The sequence below is a fragment of the Nannospalax galili genome, unplaced genomic scaffold, assembly GCF_000622305.1.
Source record: "Nannospalax galili isolate Female #2095 unplaced genomic scaffold, S.galili_v1.0 scaffold879, whole genome shotgun sequence".
Classification (NCBI taxonomy): Eukaryota; Metazoa; Chordata; class Mammalia; order Rodentia; family Spalacidae; genus Nannospalax; species Nannospalax galili.
Window position 1 is genome coordinate 4,422,347 of NW_008346261.1, and position 20,568 is coordinate 4,442,914.

Genomic DNA, 20,568 nt, shown 5'->3' on the forward strand with positions numbered 1-20,568 from the left:
ACTGGAGAGGCAATTCCAGAGCAGCAGAGGACTAGGGTCTCAGGGGTAAAAAATAACAGCAGCTTGTGTTTTCAATGTTTCTATCACGATGCTAATAACTATAGATGTATAAACTCATGGCCATTCTATGTATTACTTTATCATCATTATCTCCATTCTGAGGATAAAGAAACTGAGGCACAGCAAAGTAAAATGCCTTGCTAGTGAACATATTAACTGGATTTGAATCAGAAAAATCTAACCGCAAAAAAAACCCCAACCTTTTATCAATCAGGCAACACGCTAAGCTATGGTCTGTGGTACAATCTAACTCCTCCTGGTTTATGTAGATAAAGTTTTATTGAGACACAGCCACAAACATTCATTTTTATATGGTCTTTGGCTCATTTGATACAGTGACAGAACTGAACAGTCATAAGAGGCCACACGGGCCACAGAACTAAAAATAATTATCTGGCCTTTTACAGAATAGGTTTCCAAGTACATGAAATGACAGACCAGGGTGATCAGAAAGAGAGGCTGACACAGCCATAAACTATCTTCAAGTTAATCAGAGACAAGAATCACATACATTTGGCATTCTGTGCCACAATATTTATTCAATGTTGTTTGAAACAGCTATAAATTAATGGTAACCAAACTGAGGATTTAGTTCAGTTGGTAGAGTGCTTGCCTAGCATGCCCAATGTCCTGGGTTGTAGACCTAGCAACACACAGAACCAGGTATGGCAGTGTATACCTGTAATCCCACATTCAAGAGGTAGAGGATCAGAAATTCAAGGTTAGCAACATATAGAATTTGAGGTCAGCCTAGGCTAAAGACCTTGTCTCCAAAAAAAAAAAAAAGTGATGATAACTTTCCAGGAAGCTATATCACAATTATTCTATGGCAGTGCGGACGACTGGTCAGGCACCCCATTCCCCAGAGGCAGGAACCTCAGCATAAACAGCTCACATGGAACAAAATCCCAGGACTTCTCACCAGAAAACTGGGATGTGACCCTTGGGACCTACTTCTGTCTAGCTAAGCAGCTCTGAATAAGTCATTTACCCGCCCCCAATCTTTCTTCCCCAACTTTAAAATGGGGATCATAAGGGGCTGCTGGGGCAATTAGAGGAAAAAAGACAAGTAAAAGGTTAAGGGCAAAACGGAACGCCTGAATCTGGACCTAGATGTCAACCAAGCTGGGACAGCCGCCCCACCGACAATTCTTCCCTCCTGCTACTGACACAGCTCTACCGAAAGAAGAAATGAGTAGCTGTCTTCTTCAAGAATAAAAACAATAAAGAAACTGCTTCTGAGAATCTACACGCTGCCTTGAAGGCCTCTGGCATGTCCCCTCCCTGAGGCCTTCCATGCCCTTCTGACATTCCAAAAGAAAGCTGGGGATATGGGCAGAAAGCCTGTCTCTCTGATCACTTCACACTCTCATTTATTTTTTCCTTAAGTGAAAAAAAAAGCACCTTAAATTGTTTCTTCTCCGAATGCTATATAAGCAAGTCAGAAAATATTTACCTCTGCCTCCAATTATGTTAGAGACCTCAACAACCAAAAAATCTCTCATTTACAAGTAATCTACTCACAGAAATTGCATATTCTACAGCAGACCACCTAAAAAAACTGATTTCCTGTAAACAAACCATTCTGCTGGGCTTTTTAATCTAATTAAATCCTTTCTTTGCTCTTTAACTACAAGAAGCCCACTTTTTCACTAAGCTGGGGCAGACTTTTTTTTTTTTTATCATTATTATTTTAAGGGTCAAAGAAATAATTCCCAAGTAAGAAGCTCGAACAGGAGCTCAAAGAGGTGCTACAGTGCAAGCCAAGGAAGAACAATAGCTGCTCCAGGGACTGCCCGTCCTCCCTTCCTGTCCCACACCACTTTCTCATTTAACACTTGCCGGTCTGTCTTCATGTAGGTCCTGTGCTGGCTCCCACCCCTTGCTGCTGGATTAGATCATGAAAGCAAAATGTAAAGAGGTATGAAGTAAGAATTCCAGAACACAGAAGAAGGAAGATTTAAATCTGGCTGGAGATAGTCATAAGGGTGGGGGTAGGGGTCATCCCTGATTGACCTTTTCAGAATGTGAAGTCAGGCTAAGTGACCTCTCCTACCTCCCCTTTACTCTAGTTTACTGCAAGTCCTAGAAACCCCCTCACCTTCTCAATCCTGGAAAACCCATCACCACCACCCCCTAGTCCTAGATAAACAGCTACAAGCTGGTCACTCTACCTTTACCCTGCCCAGGTCTTAGGGAAAAAAGGCCCTACAACCAGGAATCTGCCGGTAACAATATTAGAACAGATCTCCTGCTGTGGGCTGTCTCCCACCCTCTCTCCTTTTCCATCTGTCTTGGTCCCCTCCAGCTGCAACAAGTAATCAGCCATCCTTCACAACAGCAGACCCTCCATCCAGATTCTTCCACCATGGAAACATCATGGTCACAAAATAGCCCTCAAAGAAGAAAGGGCCATCACCTAGGTGGCAGAAAGTATGTGACCTTAAAGGAAATCAAATCCCACTTTGCCAGAAACTCAACACAGAGTAGAGGAGAAATGGAGACAAACTCAATCTGTGTGATCTCCTATTTATTTTATGCAAAGTTGTCCTGATGCTTATTAATGCCTGTTTTCCCTCCACCATTTAATCTCTGCTTCCATTTCATTCTTAGAGGCCTGTGATTATTCTAATTCAGCGTTTGGATGACTTCATTTCCGCTCAAGTACACCCAGGTCAACTTGGATAGAAAAGAAAGAGGAGGGGAAGAGAAATAATCAGCTAAAAGCTATTAAATATCAGCCGTGAGCCTTGCGATTGGTTTTAAAGGCAGTAGTGAGGTTAGCAACAGTCAGAAACTCAACCCTCCTGCCTCTTCCTGCATATTAACATTTTTTTCTGGAGCTCTCTCTACTATGGCTTTGAATGTAAATAAAGCACAGATTGGTAGTCCAGTTTGAGCTAATTCACAAATAAGGAGTCTGAAAATACAGTTATAAAAATTTATAGGGCAGTAACTTGACAAATCCAGCCGTTCTACAGAGATTATTTCTATGAGGACAAAGGAAGGGGAAAAACGAGAAGAAAAAGGAAGAAAAGAGAAAAGCATACATGACCCATGTAATGGGGTGTCCTATTGATGGGGTGGGGGCAGGGCGGAATCTCCTTATCAATGTTCACTCCACTGAACAATGGAGTTGGATGTCTCTGCCAAGTCTAAATGAACTGTGCTTTTTCTCCCTGAAGAACCACCCCTTGCACCCACTGGCACAAGCCTGGGCAGTGATTTCTGGTACATTTTCAGTTCCCACTGAACTCCATCTCAAGAGAGAAAGCTTTCCTTTCTCATGCTAACAACTCCATTGTAAGTGACCTCTTCAGAGGCTGCCTGGAGAACTCTGGGAAGGTGAGCAGTAAGTACTGCATGTTCCCTCCCCTCCTCGCCACTGGCCTCATTAACTCCTTTGAGCCCAAGAGCTCTAGTACTGGTTTCCCTCCTCTTAGCCAAGCAGAAAAAATTAAGTAAAGCTAAATTCTGATGGGAAACACAGTGAAATAGCAATGTGTGAAAGTCTTGGCCTTTACCTAGTATGCAAATGAACATGGCATTTGATTAACATACTCTCAAAGTTTTCCCAGCTTGCAACCCAGAAGGCATTGGATATTTTTCTATTTGTATATTTTAAAACACTGTTAACAGAGCAATAATAATGTCTGATGCCTTTGCCTAACAACAGCTGGCTATATTTTATACACTAAGAGGAAAATGGGAAGTTTTCCTGGAAATCCAATGTCTATTTTAGGATTCTTGTTTGAAGCAAAAATATGATGATTTAGAAGTGAAGTTAGGGAGCTCAGTCTATCTCTAATTTGACAGCCTCCCCTGGCCACAACAGAAACAGGTCTAGGCTAAAGTCACCAGGAAAACATAAAGGTCTTGAGCACGAGGATTTACCTGCCCAGCCCAAGGACCTTGTTAATTGGTAGTAACAATGCTTTGTAGCCTGCCACTTGGCCTATAAGGTAGAGGCAGGAAAGACTGTCCACTTAGGATGACTTTTCCCATGGGGAAGGTGGACAGACTAAGTCCCCTTCCCCATAAGATGTATTTCTGAAGTAAGGGACTAACAAACCAGACAGACAATGAGAGTGACATGGGGACAGGGCTGGTTTTGTCTTGGGCTATCACAGGAAGAAGACATAAGCCTAAAATTCTGCTATGGCCAACCAGAGAGGGGGGAATGATTCTTCCTGGTCTACTAGGTATAAGTGAAGGAGGTCTGAAGAGCACTCCAGACTCTGGGGGGATGAAAGTGAGGCCCCAGCAAGCTGACTGGACTGACTATCTTCCAGTCAACCCACCTACTCAAACCACTTCAGAAGGCAGTTGCCTCACGGGAGCACTGATAACCACAAAGGACACACAAAGACTTTTGTTTTCCAGGCTTCTTCTGAGAGAACCATGCGCCTTGCAGAACTGTTTATCTATGCCACACATTTGGAAGTGATAAAAAAAAAAAAAAAAAAAAAATCTACCTCCGGATCATAGTCCACTTTCAGGAATATGGTAAGTTGCCTATTTATTTTTCTCGCAAATCTCTTGCCTTTCAAATTTCAAAGGCTTTAGACTATTTTTCTTCTAGGTAAGAACTCTCCTCACACATCTGGGATCAAAAGGAATCTTAACAGTGGCCACAGACACACATCCACATCTCCACCTCCAAGTAGGAGCTAGAAAATAACAGGCACCAGGTTGATACTCCTGACCCCAGGACCCCTGCATCAGCAGAATAAATGAGGGGATGTCATTAAAAGGGCAGTTCGTTCTGCTTTTCTATTTTTGTTCTCTAGAGCCGTAGCTAGGTATTCCAGGCCTCACACAACCAAGCTCCTGCAAAGAGGGTTCCAAGAACCCTCTGCCTCCTTCCCACAGAGCTCCTTTCCCTGGGACCTGAGGGCATTTCCCAAACCCTGTCCTCGCTGCCTCTTCTCCCCATCACCACAAATCTGGGGCTGGCCAGGAAGGGGTTAAAGGCCTCATGACAAACCACAGACTCAAGCACTGGCCCAGAAGGTACATGGGAACCAGGGCAGCAGGGGTGATAAAGGCCGGATTGTAGCAGCCCACTGAATTGGAAATGACTTGTAGGCCTAATGAAACAGAACTTCGGCAGTAAAACAGAATGAAAGGAGCGAGGACAATAAAAGGCAGGACAAAGGGTGCAGAGTCGGTTCAGCTTAACAAAATAAGCTCACTTTGTTGTTGGGGAACGCCAAAGCCGATTAGGATAAACCAATGACTAAGCATAAGTCTTCCAAACTAATTACACAGCTCGCCATGTGAAGTATAATTGGAACTCTCCATGGCTCTCACAGGAGTCCTGTAAAGCCAGCATCACCTAGTGAGCAGAGCTGAGACGCTGGGCACCAGAGCTGCCCTGGCATCTCAGGAGCAGCGGAAAGGTGAGGAACTTCCGGATCCATCCCAGACAAGGCAGAAGGTTCATCCATTTCATGGCCTCTTTGATCTGCAAAACTCACTAAGTGAGAATGTAAGAAAAGGGAGCTTGAAGGAGGGGCCACCGGAGAAGAAGGAAACCCCTGTGAATGGGAGTTTCTTTGACCCAGTGCACTTCAGTTACCCAGATGAGCGCTTCTGAGTGGTTCCGCACAGGCATAGCAGAACATCAGTCATCTGCCAGTTTTTGGACTGGTCTATATACATCATTCCTGTATGTAGGAAATCATGAACACAGATAACGTCCACTAAGAAACCAAGGCAGTAAAATAAATTACTGGAGATCAGTGTTTCTGACAAAAAAAAAAATAGAAAACAAATAATGTGCTCTCTGTGTCTGAAAGGCTGCTTAGTGCCAAAGTAGGAGGCAGGGTTCTATGGCATTCAAAAAGGCTGGGGGTAGCTTGCATCACAGTAAGTGTCCACCCAGGCTTTACCCAGGATAGGCTGTGTGATGACCTTGGACAACTTCTTTCTCATTACCCACATAGTGGATATGCTGCCCGTCTCACTTGACATCCTTCAAAGTACGTTTTAAAATGCATTAAAAAGCTTAGCACCAAACACATGTAACCGTAAATCAGAAACAGAACAGAGGAAAGCTATCTTCAGATTAAAATCAGATCTTCACGAGCTTTGTTCATTTAGATCTAGAGCATGGAATGGGAAGATGAAAGTAACTACATGGTTTTTCTGGGTCTTACTCATAGGACAGAGTCTAGTATATAAATAGTGCCTTTTTCCAAATAAAGAATACAGTCTCAAATCAAGATGCACTGTCCCTGCATCACAAAGCCCAGAAATAAACTTTAACATGGTAAAAAACGTTTTGCTTACTACATACCACACTCAATACTCTGGGCAATGTATTCTTTTGGTTAGTCTACAAATACCTTGGATTATAATCTATCTACTCTCTACACTACTGACTTCCTTGACTTAAAAATCAGCCTTAGGAATGAGCCAGTCCAGGGGTCAACAAAATAGCCCATAGGCCAAATCTGGTTCATTCATTTGTCTTTTTTTATTTATTATTTTTATTTTATGTGTATAAGTGTATTGCCTACATGTAGACAAGTGCACCCATGTCATGCAATGCCTGCGGAGGTCAGTAGTAGACATCAGATTCCCCTGGAACTGCACTTAGGGACAGTTGTTACCCACCATGTGGGTACTGGGAATTGAACCTGGTTCTTCTGCAAGAGTACCCAGTGCTCTTAACTGCCGAGCCAACTCTCTAACCCCATCCATTTGTTTTAATACATAAAGTTTTACTGGTGCACAACCACACCCATCTCTTTACTTGTTGGCTAAAGTTATTGCACTAGCTGAAGTAGCTACAATTGAGATCATATAGTTTGCAAAGCAAAAATATATACTAGCATAGTATGTTAAAGGCTTCCCTCAAGAAGAAAAATTGAGGCCCAGCAACAAAACAGTCTGTCAAGGTGTCAAGGGAAGTCATCCCATGGTCAGGCCCCGCATAAAGGCCTGAAATACCTTCTTCCTTACCATTCTCCAGAAGCAGCTACTCGGATAAGGACAGCCATCTTAGGATAGCTGAGTCCTGTACCAAGAATTTCACTTGGTAATCACATCTTAATACAAACAAGTAATGAAGTTTCTAACCTGAGGGGGTAAGTCTTCTGGAAGGAGGGTGGGAAAAAGCACAAAAAGGGTTGCTAAGCCTCCGGTTTGAGTTATTTAAAGCTCTGTGTGTCATTCTGTGTCCACTCCACTTACAGTAATGACATATTTAAACTCCCTTAGCTCAGCCCCTTGATAGCAGTCTTACCCACCTTAACTGCCACCTGAAATAAACAGTTCGAGCAGCTGCCACCTCAGGCAGGGCAGGATGGGAAGAGGGAAAAGACAGTGAGTGATGGTGAGGGGAGACCTAAGTGGCACACCCTGCATAGAGGCTGTAAGAGAGAGGGAGAATTCTAGATGTGGAGGGAGATGACACAGGTTTAAATTCTGGCTCTTCTACTCCCCTTCTTGGGTGACTTTGACTCAAGAATTAACTTCCAAGGCCTTTACTATCCCTCCATCATATAGGCTGGATAATACCCATCTAGTCTGTGCAGGTAGGAGGTGGAGCTGCAACTGCCCTACGCATACTTCCTCTCCTTGGCAGCCTCCCTACCTTAAAGTCTAACCCAGGGACTCATGAGCAATTGGGACACAGCACCGAGTCCATGTTCTCTGACCAGACAAGCCTGGTATACGGGGGGAAGAGGCCTACATCCAGCTCTACTTCTCAAGAGCCTATGACCTTGAGTCAAAGACATAACCCCACCAATACCCCATTTAACAATCTGCAACTCAAGAATGTTACCATCAGCCTCCCAGAGAAAAATTAACCGAGATAATGTAAGAAAATGGCCTGGCCTAGCATTTGACACTTGGTAAATACTCCTTGTAAGAAATAAAATTACACCTCACTAATTTTCAGTTGGCTTCAAAGACAGTCCCAAATACTCTCACATAGCCAAGCATACTGTGGGCATACACTTCATGTTTGGGCATACTATGAGAATACACTTCATGCAAGTACACATGAGCATCTCTTTCCAGCAGAATATAACCTACCAAGGCGTAAAGTCCGTTTGTCAATTTATCCATTACCTCCTTTTGCAGCTGCTGGATTTACTCATGGCCCCCAAGGCCTAGCAGCAGACTCTGGGTACTCTGATCACTGCAGATTCAAATGAATGAGACCAGAATCCTGAGAGGTGGTGAGCCCTGCCCAAGGGGCCACAGATGGAACAATAGGCTCTAGTGAATGACAGATGATGCTCTTAGGGAGGTGGGCCCAGATAATACACAGTGCATATGCATGAAGTGAACTGCTAACATGTGAGCAAAGAATGTTATGGGTTTTGATACAGTCAAAGGCCTCCTTGGTCCTTTAATAAAACACTTGATAAGTTTACACATCCTAACAGAATCCACAAACATTACTGCACAATTAACTGGGCAGCATCAGACCCAGCAAGTACCATGCCAGGGAAGATGGTCTGTGACTGCTTCACAGACAAAGGGACAACTGTTCTTGGGGCAGTGATGGAAGCTGCCATGGGCACGGCCAAAGCTTGAGGAGCATCCCACTGCTGACAGTCTGGGTCACAATGGTAAGTGCTAAGAGAAACAACAGAGAGAAAGGAAGGAAGAGGGAGATCCGAGAAGAAAGCAAGCAAGCAAGGGTGGGGGACAGGCAGAGATATGCTGTTTGCAGCAAGTACAAGCCTGTCTGGAATACACTAACAGCCCATCTAGGCAGCTTCAACCTTCCTGACACCTGCAAATAGGCCCATGAGATTCCAAGGCAGGTTATGGCTCGAAAAAGAAATCCCACCTCATGTTTGCAAACACTACCCCTGAACTCAATTTGAAGGGAGAAAGACAGCAAAGAGGGCCCACCCTCCAGAGCTTTCCAATGATGCAAGATAGACTTGTCTCATTTAATTATTTCCAATCCTTCTCCCTAGGCAGGGTGGGGCTGAGTGATGGATAAATACCCCTCGTGCTATAAATCGCTCTTAGAGAAAGAAACACTATAACGTGTGTGGTCATCAACAAACTTAGCTGTTCCCGAGAGCCAGTCAGAATGAATCAGCCCTCAGCTGACAAAACCAGCAAGGCCCGTGGGGAAGGCGTCTGTCAAAACCCACCTGGGTGGGCAATTCCATGCCATTGCAAATGCATGGCTGAGCTGGGACAGGCTAGTTTCTCCTTGTTGTCTGGTCTTCTATCCATGTAGAAACTGATTAATACCAGGGACAGAAAAAAAAAGAAATCTCCATTTTGAAGCTAAATAAAGGCGATGACCCTCATCTCAGGTAGTGGCTCTTGAAGAGACACACATGGGATAGAATCAGACCAGTCCACTGCCCTAGGCGAACAAACAAAAAGCACAGAACCTTCTGGCCAACAGACAGGTGGTAGCACCCTTGTCCTGGCCCATGGCAAGCATGATAAGACACTGTGGGAGTTAATGAGTGATGGTGATCAGAACAGGTGCTGTGTCCTCCCAGGACACCAAGGAACACTGCCACGTCAGCCTTCCACAGACCTATGGAAGGAGCTAGTCCCATGCCTGGGCTCCCATAACACTCAAATGACTCAAAGAAGCAGGAAGCAGAGGGCCAGCTCAGCCACTCAACCTGTCAGCCTCCTTGGCTCTGTGGCTTCTGTGGGAGGTAAAGGAAGGGAACCACACAAAGGCCAACACAGTGCAACATGACCATCTGAGGTACAGGCGCCCTCAGAAAGAACCCACTTCCCAAGCTACTACTTCCCCCTTCTCAACTAGAAGGAGGCTGACAGACATCACCCCTACATGTTCATCTCATCCATGTGTCTGTTCCACGTACACCTTCTTACCTCCCATTTCTTGACTGGGGACTCCTAGCCCTGGCCGCACACCCCAGGGCATCATTGTGCTACTGTCTCATGGGCACTCAGATCAGAGAATGCTGGCAGGTATGGTCGGCATCTTTCTAGAGTCTCCTTGGGTACTGACAGGGTACCATTCAGCTAACAAAAGCCCTAGGGAGCCTCTGAATGCATTTTCCAGAAAGACACAGAACAAGGAAGGCTAGCACTGGCTCTTAGGCCTTTACCTCTCACAGCTTCTGTGGGCGCCTGTGCCCTGTGAGTCACAGCCCCGCATCCCTCCCAAGTCCTGGCCCCATGCGGCTGGCAAATGACAGCAAAACAGTACTGAAAGGCCACTCTGTCTGCTCCTGCAGGCGCCCGGGGCATCATGCCAATCACAAGCTGGACTCTTCCATCAGAGTGCCTGGAGAATTTCACTTAAATCATGACAGGCAAGTTCAAGGACAAAGTTCTTGAAGATACAGCTGTCCCAGAGGTTGTGGCAGAGGCCACAGCAGCCATGTCTAAGGATCTAGCCACTACCTCCGGTGGGTACCGTTTAAACGTGCACAGCACCTACCTTGCCAAACTGCTCGAAATATTGCTTTACATCTTCCACTACAGTGTTCGCAGATAATCCGCCTACAAATATTTTCTTTGTTCTTGTGACCATCTGTAAGAAAAGACAAGAGGAGGGCACAGGTTAACCAGGTTATCTGAAGCAGCGCTTGATAAGACACAGAAACAAGCTTTGCTGCACATTTCTTCAGGAAGGCAACTGGGAGCCTGTGCAAGCTGTAAGGATGGATCATTACCTAGCTAAGGATGTTGGAATCAGCCACTCTGCACATTTTAGGCATTCAGCCTGCCAGAGTAGACTGGCACTTCCTGCAGACAGAAGGGACCTCAGGACCTCAGTGCCCATAAGACATGGCTTCATTAGCATATTGAGAAAAATCCTACATCAGTCTATTTTAAATCTAAGCAATGCAAACAAAACAACTAAATACATAAAAATGCTATTCAGAAAGTAGCTAAAAACCTAATCACTGAGAGTTGCACACATAAGGACAAGAGATGGCTCCTGCCCAGCATGCCCAAGGCCCTTGAGTCAACCCCCAATATTAAAGCGAAGCACTTAGGGACCACCCTATAAGCTCTGTAGTGAACCTCTCCCCACTCTGTGGACTGTCCATTCCTCACCTTGATTCACCCTACACTCTATGCCAGCCCCACTAATCCCCAAGTCTCCACACCTCTATTCTCACAGGTTTTTCTTCTTAAGACTGTCTTATCACTCCTGAATCTTCCCATGGCAAATCGTAAGGATTCTCCAAGGTCCCACAACCTTCTCCAAATTTTAAAATACCATTTGCTGTTCCAGCAGGCTGATATTCTCGCCCCCTCTGGAATCACCTGATGCCACATTCATACGTAGCTTACATACTCATTAGTCCACAACCCAATGTAAACCACTGCCTTCTCCACGTGTCTAGGCTCTGACTTTGCAGAACCTTGTCAACGCCAAGCACCAGGTTAGGCACACTGCAACCCACAATGAATATTCAGTGGATGCAAGAAGAAGCAAATATGGCCATACTTTGGAATCCTACCAGATCCAAAGCAACAAGAAAAGGAAGGTACATCACACAAAATGCTTGGGGCTAGGACCAGAAAGTCTTATTGGAAGGATCAAGCAATTAAGGAACTGGACTCCAAGCTAAAGACTGCATTTGAACTACACGTTGACTGGGGGGGGGCACGTTTTGTGGTATACACCTGTGATCTCAGCACTCAGGAGGGTGAAGGAGGAGGAGCGTTTGAGGCTATGTATGGACTACATGGGGAGATCCTGATTCAAAAGTTTTAAAGAAGTAAATAGGATAACTGAAAAATATTAAGTAAAAAGTTAAACAATCCAGTGGGTACCATGTGTCAGTAGTTTGATTTACATAATAAAAACAAATGTCATCTATCCTGTTACAACTGGAGGTAGGGTTCGACAAGACAGAGCCACAACTGCCTGGAATACTGCTACCACCAAGACTCGAGGACACTGGCAAGCAAATGAATGAGCCAACACACCCACAACGAATCAGCTGGGTGACACCAGGGCGCACTGGTGATCTGCAGGAGTAGAAAAGACACCAGAAATCCAGACTCAGTGTCTAACTGTACATGTGACCCTAGATGCAGCTCACTCTCTTGGATATGAATTCCCTCCTCTACTCCACAAGGTACTACCCAACACCAAACACTCATGAATCCTAGATTGTGGTGGCTGAGACAGAAAGAGGTACCCAGACTTCAGGTAGCTCAGGCTTTAGTTACTAGTGGAGCACATATGCCACCATGGCCCCAACCAGAACAAGTAATGGGTTCTCTACACTATCTCATTGTAGTGACCAGACAATGCCAATGGCTTTCCTCCTGGTGCCAGTGAGCACCATATAGAAGTTTGCTTGTGTATCTGAAGCTCTGATTTACTGGTTTTATCTCTTTTCTGATGACTGGGGATTAAATAAGAATATGTGAGGGCATTCTGTAAGAGATGCTGCCAGTATCCACACTGCCAAAGCTGGTGGGCTGCCTCGTCTTGCTCCTGCCGTACACCTTCCTTATTACCCACTCGTAAGATCCTTGTGGTAGAACAAGGTCACCTTGATACTCAAACTTCATCAGACCCTGTAACAGTGAATCTGGATTGTCAACTTAATTGGACTGAGAGGGGTGTAAGACACGAGTAAAGCACATCTCTGGGTGCCTCAACAATGGTGTTTGCAACAAGTACTGACAGGTAGAACTAAGCGGGAAAGACCCGCTCTGAGTGTAAGGAGCACCACTCCAAAAGCTGGAGGCCCAATTAAAAAAAAAAAAAGGAGAAAAGTAGCTAACATGGGCTCATTCGTTCATTCATCTCATAATCACATTCTTTCTTCTCCCCCGTCCCTTGCTTCCGGATCCCTATGATGTGAGCTGAACCTAAAGCTCTGAAACCTTGAGCCAAAACAAACCATTACTTCCTTAAGTGGCATTCTGTCATAACAATGAGCAAGGCTAACTAACACGGCCCTCTTTGGCTTTAAATTCCTCCCTACACTCTCTAATGGTGGACTTTTACTAACCTAACTTCCCTCATGTTCATACAACAGATCCCTTAAATGCCAGGCACTGCAGCTTATGTTCTAACAGAACGTGGAATTCAATTCACTATAAAATGGAGATATAGTAATTAGCTTACCATATAAGCTCCTGTAAGGCCTAAGCAAAATATCATATGTCAAAGAGTCTAGCAGAGCACTTTGAAGATGGCAACTAAATGGCCACCATAACTGAACCCAAAGTCAATTACTAAATTCACCCTTCACAATTAAATGTACAGCAGAAAAACATGCTATACAAATAACCTTAAAAAAAAAATCCTACTGCCCCTTCTAGTCCATGGTAATTTCAGAAACACTTTCCTGTATTTCTACATGGTATCCAATAATGCAAGACTCCCAATAGTTTTAGATTTTTTTTTAAATTTTTTTTTCTTGAGCCCTGTAATTAAGTATCTGTAAATACTAACATGATCTCAGACAGACTCCAGTGGACTTTTTGACCTAAAGCACCTCTGGAGTGGCCTCCCATGAAAAGAACCCTGTGGCTGTCTCACTGCTTAGAGGTGGGCAAAGCATGGCAGAGGCCTTACCTGGATTCCAAACATTCTTGGGAACCCAGGGAAGGAACCGACCACCCTGTCTTCATGCAAACTACAGAAGCCAACAGAATGTTCCAGTGCCCAGCAACTGGTTAAATGAAAAGATTTCTTCATACCCCTTCCACAGTTGCCTGGCAGCTCTGAACATGCCAAGACAGAGCCCTAAACACAAGGACAGACAACCAGCTATAAATCTACCCAGTCTCCCCCAAACGCTTTTAAACCCCTTCCTTTTTTGGAAGGATGAGAAATTCCAGGCCCTGGACAATGCACCAAAGTATCCGTGTTACTAAAACATCCTCTCTAGGATCCGGCTTAAAGGGATGGATCTTACTCCTCAGCGAACACTAAAAAGAAATTGGTTTCATCAAAACCTTCCAGATGTGAAAAGGCCAGATGGGAGATGTGTGGTACTTGGTTAGGTGCATGATGATGTCACCACTTAGGGAGAGGGGAGTGTGGCCAGGAACAGTGGGGCTGTGCATGGTGACCTCTCCCACCAGGGCCACACGGGAAGTGGAATGATCTACTTGGGGAATCCTGACACCCTTACTGTCAAACAGACTGTAAACTGCTGGGTGATTTGCATGCTGGTGAGACACACAGGAGGCAGAGGACCTGCAATCACACATCCCCCCTTCCCTTTGCCTTCCATCTCTATGGTTACATAGGAGGGCAGGTAGGGGGCTGGGCTGGGACATCAGGCCCAGACTCCCAGTAGAACTAAAAAGGTCTTTACATACCCATCAATGCCATGCAAGGTTTGTAAGTACAAGTAAGTGTGCACACATGTGCGTACAAGTGCATTAGAGCATGTCTGTGTACATTCAGGGAAACTAGCCCCATCCTTGAGTCTTGGCTTCTGTTTCCCAGGAACTATCCAGCAACCCTTCAAACTTTAACCTTCTTCTGACCTTGGAAACACTGAATAGGAAAAAGTATGCCTTGGCCAGCTGGCTCTATCCTCCTTTGTGTTATGAAAAATCCTTCCCACCCAGTGAAGGAGCCACCTGTGTCATCTTCCTGCAGATTAACATCAGTACATTCTTCACCCATGGGATCCTGAACACTGGCCACTGCATACAAAAAAATGTTTAGAGGGCCTCACTTGGCTTCCACAGAGCACTGAGTTGTAAAAAGCTACCCAGAAAGCTCAGCCCAAAATCCTTCAGGAAATTAAACTTCCTTTGCTTGGGGGTTTTGGTGGCAGGTTGGAAGCCCTGGTGAGAGGCTTAGGGGGACCCTAGGACTCTCCAAGAACCCAGCACCCCTTGGGACTACAAGGATTACAAGGTGCCCCTCTCTTTATGGCTTAGGGTGCTCCTCTGAGAAGTTATGTGCATGTACGCATGTGAGTGTATACACAAGCCCTAGCCTGTGTGTAACACACGAGAGCAGGGTGTAGTCGAGCTCTCACACGTCCCTGTTGCAAAGTTTTGCACCTAGACCTATAATTTAAACGCCACAGCTCTCTATACACCTCCTTGGCTCTACAAAAGCCCCAGCACCAATGCCAGTACAGAAAATTGCTGTTTACATGTGGCTCAGGTCAGCTGCGAACTACAGCTACAGAGACATCCCACCTTCCTGCCTCTCTTGCTGGATTCAGTTTGGGGTTTTGTTTTGGTTTTGAAATATCAAGAATTCTCTCTCTCTTTTTTCCAAGTGTGTCCATCGGAAATGATTGCTCAGAGTGAGAGCTACTGCTTATGTTAGTTTTTTGAAACAGGGTCTTCTCTCTGTAGTCCAGGCTGGCCTTGAATTTGTGGTAATTCTCCTGCCTCGGCCTCCAAGTGCTAAGATTATCGACACGAGCCATCCATCATTCCTGGCTACTGCTTGTTGTTTTGCAAAACAGGATAAAGCAAAAAGGGTGTAGGGTGTATGTGTGTGCTGAAAGCAGAGTGGGGAAGAGAGGAGGTTAGGTGAAAAGTGCACTGAAGAGACAGGAGAGGAAAATTCTTTGAACAGTATTAGCCGAAATATATTAGCAAGCACAACTAGAAAAGTGAAACAAAACAAAAAGCCCCAAATATTTCTTAGTTTTGACAAATGCCTGGGAAGGCGGGAAATGGATCTGCACAGCCTTCAAATGAGTATAGTGAGGCCCAGAGGAATCAAATCAGTTCTTGCTATTGTCATGTACTAGAAAAAAAAGAGTTGAGAGTCCCCTGGGTAGAAAATAGGAACTGTCTTCACCACCAAAGGCCCAGGCTCCTTTCCCCTTGTTCACTCATCTTTGGGAACCCCAAGGTGGAGAAAGCTCAGGGCAGATGTTAAGAGTACGAGCATGAGGTAGGATCTGGAAAACCATCTAGGCCCTCATTCCCACCAAGCAGACAGAAAAACCAAGCCCCAGCAGGAATAATTATGCAGTAGTTAAAGGCAAGCTGTGCAGTGTAGTACGGAAGACGACTTGTCTGGACCCAGACAAGCATTCTAATCGTCAACGAAAGTGTTGACTGAATGCAAAGTCAAGAATGGAACTGCATGCTGTTCTCCACATGACAGTCTTCCCGCTGTATCTGAGAATTTATCCCAGGCTTTGTACTGAAAATATGCTTGCTGAGTGAGGATGCAGCATCCACCCTCCCCAGGGTTCTGCGCACACTTTCCAGGTGTTTCCTCCAAGGGACTGGCCCTCTACCATCCTGATTTCTCCCTGGAGTTTGTTCATCTTTCACTATGCACCCCAGTACCTCACTAACAAACTATCACTCTTGCCATCACCCTTGTGGCCACCATCGCCCTTGGGCCACCATCTTTGCCACTGCTACCATCATCAAATCTCACTGAGCATGCCAAACCAGACCTCATATAAGGTGCAGGGAATCTTCTCCAAACCTTTCTAGGGCCATGTGTAGCAAAGAGGCTGGTGGATTAAGCAGGCTTCCCCGCAAATTCATGTCTACCCAGAGCCTCAGAATGTGACTTTACTTGGAAAGAGGGTCTTTTCCAGATGTAACCAGTTAAGGCTCATGTGGTGAGGGCATCTTCGATATAGGGTGGGTCTTGATTCCCGTGACTGAAATCCTTATATGAAGAAGAGAAGACAGACATGGGAAGAAGGTAGCCATGTGAAGACAGGGAGACAAAAATGATGCTTTTGCAAAGCAAGGCAACCAGGGACTGACAGCAGCTACCAAAAGCCCCGAGAAAGGCCTGAACAGATTCTGCTCAAGAGACTCCAGGATGCCACAACAAGACACCTGATACCTAGACCCATAATCCAGGGTGGCCTTGAACTTGTGGTAATTCTCCTGCCTCGGCCTCCAAGTGCTAAGATTATAGGCACAGAAGTCAGACTTCTGTACTGTGAGAGAATATATTACAATTTAATCACCCTGGGTGTGGTAGTCTGTCCTACCCTCCCAGAAAGTAAGTCAAAGGGCTACAGGGCACCACTATCTCATCTTTTTTGGGTGACAACCAGAGCCAAATTCTCTACATGGAAGCATTCCACCAATTATGGAGGAGGGGGAACATACGCCTACCTGTGTGACAATCTGAATTTGCTCTCCCAAGGAAGGCAAGTCAAATCTACTGTAGAAGGGGCCAGAGAAAGCATGCCTCTGCCTTCAAAGAGAGATGAGGATACAGGGAGAGCTGAGCAACTGTAAGAAAAGGCAACCCAGTTGCTGAGCAGGGAGGTCAATCGGACAAGATGCTGAAAGGCTCTTGTGTCCAAAGAAAAAGCCTTTTCCCATGTCTCCTTACATGCAGAGTTCCCCAGGGACCTGGACTGAGCTCTGCCCTTCCCATAAATTTCCTTACAAAGGCTCCAGTCAATCTCTCTTCCCAGATAAGGAAACTGAGGCTCAGGACATTAAGTGTTCAGTGCCAGTAGCACTAGGAAGTGATATAATGTGAGTCAAAGTCCCTCCCCTTCTGTTCATGACCAGCTCTGCCCTTTGATTCACCATGCTATTGACTTATTTTTTTCCCAGTAGAAAGACAGAAATGGAGGGGTGAGGGCCCTATAAATAAACAAGTCTGACTTTTGGTCTTTCCAATTTTAAAACAAAAATGTAAATCTGATAGTCTACATTCTAATTCCAGTGTCTTGGGAAATCAGCTAGCTGTTCCTCAAAGGACCAAACATGGAATCACCATATGATCCAACATTCCTAGGTATATACTCAAGAGAATCCAAAACATCCTTCGAAACAAAACTTCTACATAAATATTAGAGGCCTGAAAACAGATGAACCAAATATCCACCAATGGATGATGAACAAAAGGTAAGAGAGGTCCATATGTAGAACAGTATGTGGCTTGGAAGAGGAACAAAGCACTGACAGGTACCATTACACCAAGTCTTGAACTAAATGAAAGAGGTGAGCCATCATCAAAGACCACATACATGATTCCATCCATATGAGAGTCCATAAAAGGGAAATTGAGAGAGACAAAAAGGTGTGGGGACCCCACTGGAAGAGAGAAAGGCAGGGATGGTCCATCAAGGGTACAGGGCTCTTTTTGAGGTGCATGAAATGATCTGAAATTGACTGTGGAGATGGGTCACTTATCTCTGAATATATTTTAAACCACTGAATTGTGCATCTCAAAATACAATTTGCTATGACATTTGAAATCTATCTCAGTAAAGCTGTCCAAAAACAGGCCTGAGAGATCCCTCACCTGAGAATCTGAATGTAAACAGGGCTTGGAATCAACCCAAGCAACTGAGAAAGTCCCCCATGTAGTCCCTTTGGCTTTGTCCTCATCTAATGCCACATGCCTCAGTTCACCCACAGTTGCCCACTGGGAAAGAAAGAGTCTAAGTAACAATATTTTATGTTGCCTATTTCAGAAATCAATTTAACTTCAGGGGAAACTAACTGCAAAAACAACCGCCAATGACTCTGTACACCCTCCCTGTCTAGAGCTATCTTCCAGAGAGCACAGGGGTTCAAGCTACAATTTGGCATTCCCTCTAAATAACTTTAAAATTGGAAGAAAAAAAGTAGTCTTCATCTATATGGGGCTGGAACATAATTTACACACAATTATACAACATAGTCAGGTTACAACACTGCTTCTGATTAGAACAGTGACTCAGTGACAGGACTTGCTTTTGTAATGAAATGATCAGGATGCTTCAGCAGGATGCTCTCGCTCCCCACCCTTATCCCAGAGCCTTCTGCTTGGCTCCCTCCCAGACTCATTTAAAAAATACTACTTCCTCTTACCCCTGGGGGAAAGTTGCAGCCACAGGGGTGACCTGTCCACAGATTGTATCAGAGAGTAATATCCTAGACAGTAGCACTGAATCATACTAGGCTGGGGAATGTAACAGAAAAGGCCTGGAGATGAGTGCTGCTTTGGAAAATCACAGGAAATTAAGGAGCATGATCCACATGTCAACTGATGCTGAGTGAGGTGGCTGGCTGGCTGTCGTCACTGCCACAGGCACCCATGCTGCTCGGTATCCACAGGCCGTTTCCTCACCACACCATCCTTACAGTAATCCCCCTCACACACACACATGCCCTGATGTTGCTTCATGAGCTGGAATCCCTATGGGGAAACCACTTAAAACTTTCTCCGGGGGCTGGAGAGATGGCTCAGTGGTTAAGAAAACAATGACTGCTCTTGCAAAAGACCCTGGTTTGAATCCCAGCACCCACATGGCAGGTAACAACTGTCCGTAACTCCAGTTCCATGGGATCCGACAGCCTCTTCAGTCCTCCACGGGCATTGCACGACATGGGTACACTTACCTACATCGCAGGCAATACACGCATACACATAAAATAAAAATAATAAATATTTTTTAAAAAAACTTTATCTAGTGTTCCAATGATTACCAATACATTGCTACAATTAAAACTGGTCATCTTTTAGAGCCATGGCATTAGGCTAAAGTAAGCACGCACCCTTTAACCATGGCTGAGCCTGCAAGGAGGCTGTGCCTGTCTGCATACAAGAGGTACCTCCAGAGTCCAGAGACATAAAGCCAGAGGTGATCTTTCTATAAACTACTGGAAAAGGTGGGAGAAGGGGAGTCAGAGGGAATGACAGGCTGTCATGAACTCTGTCCTAGCACCTGTGTCTGTCACTCTAGCCCTCTGAGCCCTTGGCACCTACCTAGAGAGAACTCTTCTAAACATGCCTACGATGGTGACACGGATAGTCTCAAGGCCCCATGGCAAAGGTGGACCCAGAGTGATTCTGCACAGGGAAAGGATTTTTTTAAATCTCAACTATAAGAACAAGTTTAAAACACCTCCTGCTAATCTATCCATGCTTGCTGCTTTTTTTTTTTTTTTTTTTGGTCTTTTTGAGGCAGGGTGTCCCTGTAGTTCCAGCTGCCTGGAACTCACTCTGTAGACCAGGCTGGCCTCAAACTCACAGAGGATCCGCCTGCCTCTGCCTCCCAAGTGCTGGGATTAAAGGCAAATGCCACCACTCCCGGCATGCTTGCTTTTTTAAAAAAAATTTTTTTATTATTTTTATTTTATGTGTATGTGTGTATTGTTGAATGTATGTGAGTGCACTTGTGTTGTGTAATGCTTCAGGGGTTAGAAGAGGGCATTGGATTCCCCTGGAACTGAAGTTAAGGATGTTCGTAGCTGCCATGTGGGTACTGGGAAATAAACCGGGATCCTCTGCAAGAGCAGTCAGTGCTCTTAACTGCCGGGCCATCTCTCCAGTCCCCCCATGCTTGCTTTTGAAAGCACATCTGCATATAGTATACAAAGAGATGGACTCAGTCACTGACCATGGTTTGTCACATAAGCTGGCTGCAGTTTCTAACAGCTCCAAGCCTCAACCTAAATAACAAAAATTGAGATCACTCTAATGTGAAATTATAAGTGAGAACCCCCAAACACACACACACACACACACACACACACACACACACACACACACCCCAAACCCCATACACATACACACACACACAACACAAACCCCATACACACACACGCACACACATACACACACACACCCCAAACCCCATAATT

The 20,568-nt window shown here is 45.1% G+C and overlaps 1 protein-coding gene across 4 annotated transcripts in view; it reads right to left on the bottom strand.

Moving 5' to 3' along the window:
• Positions 1 to 20,568, bottom strand: part of Msi2 (musashi RNA binding protein 2) — a 383,451-nt gene that overhangs the window by 237,774 nt on the left and 125,109 nt on the right. For all 4 annotated transcript variants that reach the window (XM_008842718.2, XM_029568072.1, XM_017800505.1 and 1 more), the window contains exon 6: positions 10,478 to 10,570. In XM_008842718.2, coding sequence (XP_008840940.1) covers positions 10,478 to 10,570 — 93 coding nt within the window. The remainder of the gene's footprint in view (positions 1 to 10,477; positions 10,571 to 20,568) is intronic.